Here is a 5,530-nt window from a genome sequence, read left to right on the forward strand (position 1 = left end):
AGAAAGCTGTGAAGCAATGGCATATAATTTAAGTCAATGTGTTTAGTTTTCAAGCTATACATACGCATACACACTTGATAGAATCAGCCCTTGAGTCAGATTTTGAGCTGGTTGGTTAAGAGTTCACGACTGCCATATTCAACCAGCAAAAGAGCTCTTGGCGAGACAAAGGTGAAACACTTTTGAACAAAAGTTCTAGATTGCAGTGTTGGAACTCTGAGACAGTTCATTGATTTGGCGTATTTTTTTCTTTTTGTTATTGAAAATGGTGGTACCTATAGAAGCTACAGAAGAGATTCAGATTCCTACAAAGATGGTTTCGTCTTTGACGATTGTCTACAAAAAAGAAGCTTTACAGGCTGGACAACGCCAGGGTACATATACGGTAAATTAGTGTATAATTGCCAAATAAACATCTGCACTGGTGACAGTTCTGTCTCTGGACTATATAACTGCACTAAGTGCAGGTGACATGTACATCTAATTCTATGCTTTTGTAAGATGGTTGTTTGATTCATCTGATTCTTTTTTGGTTCCTGCAATCAGCGGACAGAAGAAGAGATAGAAATCCACTGGAAAATGTTGCATTGTTTTGCAAAGTAAATATATTGGCAATTATCAAATGTTCTTATTGAGTTTAATGCTTTTATAATAATATCGTTTTGATTCATTTGAGATTCTATACTTAGTCTACTACAGAAGATGATATCACTGGACCAAAACAGGAAAAAAACAAACATCTTTATTATCAAGAGAAAAAAAAAACTGCACTGCAAAATTATCTTATCTGAAAAGATAAATGCTTCTAACGTGAGACCATAGGCTATGAAATAAACAGAGTACTGTGTCAAGCATCACCAAGAAGAGAGGCAGGAACTAGAGCCGCCGTGACCATCACCAGAATCGCTGGAGTTTCTAGGAGGGACGAGGGCAAAGCAGAGGTTACCTCCTCGGGATCGGAAAGACCAGACATGATAGACGTCGCCGACCTTAAACGTGTTGGTGGAGACAACTTGGTTCCAACCATCAACGAAGACGTAGTTCCATCTTCCACCCATCTTCCACTTCCTTAGATCAACCACATGCTTCTTTAAGAGAGGATCCACCAGAACAACACTCAGTCCTTCCGTACGATCCTTGAGTACCGACTGTTCGTATATGACTCTACTCTCCTCCTCCGACAGAAAGTCTGAAGTAACCACTTGGTTCGAAGGCAACGAGAGACGTGACTGGACTTTGTCGATATCACTCTTGTACAGCTTCTTCACTAAGATCAGCTTTGGATCGTATCCGTTGATCTCTCCTCTCATCATCATCGCATTCACGAGCCGCTCCGGGATCGTCGTCTTTTGGACGATTCTGCGTTTCTTGAGGCTTCTTTCTTGCGAGAAGTTAATGGGACGACGTTTCTTGCACTCGTTGACGCCGGAAGAAAGAGGAGTCAATCTAGGGTTTTGAATTAGTTGTATGGATTTTGAACACGAACCCACCTCAAAACGACCAAAGATTTCTCGTTTCTTCTCTTCTTTGTTACCCTCCGCGCAAGTAACTGGACTTTGTTTATCGATCGTACATTGTGTTGCCATCAAAGAAGATGATCCACGAAAGAGACAAGGACTTCTCTTCTTTCTTGGGAAATTCGCAAAGATTCTCGGTTTTTCTTCTCCGCCAGTTTGTGCCTCTGTTTTTTGGTACTCTGACACGGCGGCGGCGACCTCTGCCAACAAATGCAACTTCCACCATTTACTCGGCGGTGATGAAACCCTAGGGGGACTAACAGGCTTATTCATCTTCGTCGATGGTTCTTCGTTAACCGAGACCATAACTAGATTCGTATCAAGAGAGGATGAAATTGCGTTGCGCGCAAGAAATCGGAAAAGAAAGCGAGAGCGAAATAGAATGATGGTGTGAAGTAATTAAGTAATTTTTATTGTATCTGATAGATATATGACGTCACTTTCAGGTTCCTCTCTCTTTCTTAAGTGACCGTTGACTATCTAGATTTTCCCTTTTCAGAAGATTTTAGTATTAATAATAAAAACTTATTTTGAAATTGTTACGAAAACAGTTTAAATAATTTCGATTTAAAAAATAAGGGAAAATTTGGATAAATGCACTTCAATAAGAATATAATTTGAAAAATACACCATTGTTTAAGCTTTTTGAAAAATACACTAATTTATATATAAATTTATCAAATTGTCCAATCTTAATATTTCCCAGTTTCTATTAAACCATTAAATTTTTTTTTTTTTTTTTTTTTTTTTTTTTAAAAATCGTTAGAGAATATTTTGTTTAAAATACTACACAATATCTTTCTTATATCTTCTTAATATATCTTAAATGTATTTTTTATTATTTTGAAAAAAAGTGCAAAATGCGTCTCGTCTTCTTGAACCCTGGGTTATTAATTTGTTATCAGTACTACTCAAAGTCACACTTGTGTGCGGCATATTCAGAGAGCTTGCTCAAGATGTGAATGTTTTAGAAAACAATCAATAGCTCGAAAAAAGCACGGAAACAAGCTTGGTCAAGTTGTCATTGTACAGGACACAATCGTGCCCTTACATTGGGACTTTGGAATTTGATGTTTTTATGTTCTAAACGTTTTTCTGTTCTAAACGTTTTTTCTGGAAAATTTGGTTTTGGTTATTCTAGGTTTTGATAACTGTTTTAGTTTTTATTTTGCAATAAGGTTGAATATTTTGAACTAATCCCGTCTGTTCGCATTGAGAAGCCACTTGAAATACACAATGTTTTGGGTAGACAATCTTGTTTCTTCGGAAGTCTCGTTTAAATTTTGGAAGAAAGAACAACACAGTTGTTTTGTTTCAAATGATAACGCCATTGTGTTTGTTTGTGAAACTAAGAATGTGAAACCAATGATAATTAGTGTTCTTCTTTTTTCATATTTAAAGTAAAACAAAATAAACACATATGTGAATATCATATTAGAAGAACTTACTTGGCCTCGGCTTCAAGAAAGAATGAAAATTTTGTATAGAACGAGACATGACTTGTGTTTATATAAAGTTAACAAAATAAATTAAAATCTATATAAACCGTGTTTTCGTACTTTTCTTATTAATTTCAAATTTATATATTAATTATTGAAATATCAAATTGAGGTAAAAAGGTAAATTTACGTTAAAGAAAGTGTAGTTTTCAAAAAAATAATAAAGACAATATATTTTTCAAATTTCAAATCCTAAATAGGGTATTTTGCAAATTATCCCAATAAATAAACATATTACTGATTTCTCAATTATTATTTTTCAAAATTTGGTCGGAAACGACCTCATTGAAAATTATACTGTTTATAGCGTTTCCTTTTTAAAAAAACAAACACGATTATTCATTTTTTTTTTTTTCAAAATAAAAAAGAATGAATAATCGTGTTTAAATTTTTAAAAACAAATGTTTATTTCTTTTCTGTCACGTATTTGATTCATAATCCTGTAGTGTCAGAGTTAGAGAGACTGAGAATCTCATGGGTCATGGAGGGAACGAGAAGAACAACAATGTTACAGGTATATACGTATTTATTTATGTGTATATATTGTGCCAAACCAAGTGTTTTTTGGTTAGGGCTCTGAAAAATCGGTGTAGAGTCAAAGAAGACATTTTCTTTCACCTTCTGACTCTCTCTTTGTCTGCAGACTCGATAATGATAAGTGATGAGAGCGATGATAAAAAATGATATCCTTTGAGAGAGAGTAACATAACACTCCAGGGTCTGTTGATAGAAGAAGCCAAGAAGAACAATGCAAGATATAAGCAAACTCAACTAATGGGAACCAAGAAATTGTTAAGCTTCCAGCTAATTTGTCAGAGTGGGCAGTTCCGGCGATGATACCAACAAGTCTTCGAACATTTCAGACACAGAGGATATTTAATAGACCATGGATTTTACCCACTTTTAACCATGGTTTATAAGTGTTTTAATATATATTTACTACTATATAGAATCTATTTAGAATTTTTACAGGTTCATGTACGTTCTGGAGAAATATGGTGATTTTGGAGTCTTTTAAGTGCAGATCTGCACAGACGCATCAGATTTTTAGCTATGGATGGAGACCTTCCCACCGTTAGATTGAGCCCATCTTTTGACACCATATAGAGCTTTGAGTTAGCTTTCTAATGCCACTGGTTTGAGGTCAATCAGCATCATGTAACAGAGGTTATGCCCGTATTACTGAATAGTGGTCAGTCTGCCTCGCGAGAATAAACTGTCGAGGAGATGAAAGACTGTCGTCGATCGATGAAACATCATTGGTGTCGGTCGACAGTGATCCCAGAAAACAGGCCAAGGCTGTTTCGTGACCAATTTAGGCCCAGAAGTCACCACATATTACCAATATACCCCTGGACGACCTGAAACCCTATTTTACTGTTTCTAAGCCATTGTTGACGGCTATGCTTCATACTATTCTAGAGAGAGAGAGCTTAGGATTGGAGAGAGAGATCTGTACACCTTGAGAGAGGGAAGATCTTGAACTCCCTTTGTTTCTTTACTCTGTTCTCTTTATTTATCAGTTGCAATATTATTCATACCATCATAACCATGTCTTTTATGAATATGTCTGAGTAATCTCACTGTTAGATTTAGGATTCTCATAAGGTTGATATATGTATTGCTAGCTTAAATTGTTGTTAGGATGATTTAATTAGTTATTCATCTAGTTGCTCTTACTACTAAGCTTAGGGTTTATCTTAGATCTTAGGATTAATTAAGATCAAACCATTGCTTGACTCAATACCTGAAAATAAACTAGTATGATCTAACTGACTAGATACAGACGAGAGTTAATCTAGTGAGTTAGAGAATATAAATCAAAGCTGTCCGTAAAGCTTTATGGAAGAAATATCGATCGACGCAGCGACAGCCTTGTCGATCGATATTTTGAAAGGTGTATCGATCGATATTCGTAACGAATAATCGATCAACACTTTCTCGTGATTAACATACGAGAGTTGAAATTCGAGATCCAGATTAGATAATCTAATTGATTACATCTGAGTTTGAATTCAAGAACAATTAATATCAATAAACCCCTAAACACCCAAATTAATTTATTTACTTATCATACCTAAGAATATACCTAAATCTAGCTATTTTCCCAACTGTTAACAACCTCAAAACAAACCAATCGAGAATAACCTTACTCACCAATTCATTTATTGCTTTAAAACCTATAAACCAATTAATCTAGCCTATTTCAAAGACCATAATCTATTGTGTAATCCTAGAGTCTCTGTTGTTTTGATCCCTAAGTACTACATCTGAACCTCTTATTTGAGAGAGTAATTCACTCCTTAGGGTAATTTGAGTGATATCAAATTTGGCGCCGTTGCCGGGGACTCTTTCTTTTTACCATTAGATTAAGTTTAGAATATAGTCTAGATTTTGTTACTGTATCTGCTTAAGTTTTTCCTCTTTCCCTGCTGACACATGTACTTAAGATGGAAGAAATGAATTTCAGCCCAAAATCGATCGACGCTCAAACAACAACATCGAGCGATGGGT

The 5,530-nt window shown here is 35.4% G+C and overlaps 1 protein-coding gene across 1 annotated transcript; it reads right to left on the reverse strand.

Moving 5' to 3' along the window:
- Window positions 1–854: 854 nt before the first annotated feature.
- Window positions 855–1,823, reverse strand: LOC106314710 (putative B3 domain-containing protein At2g27410). Its single transcript, XM_013752539.1, has one exon. The coding sequence runs from the start codon at window positions 1,821–1,823 to the stop codon at window positions 855–857; it is 969 nt and encodes a 322-aa protein (XP_013607993.1).
- Window positions 1,824–5,530: the final 3,707 nt, after the last annotated feature.

This window comes from Brassica oleracea, chromosome C9 (assembly GCF_000695525.1).
Source record: "Brassica oleracea var. oleracea cultivar TO1000 chromosome C9, BOL, whole genome shotgun sequence".
In the NCBI taxonomy this organism is placed as follows: domain Eukaryota; kingdom Viridiplantae; phylum Streptophyta; class Magnoliopsida; order Brassicales; family Brassicaceae; genus Brassica; species Brassica oleracea.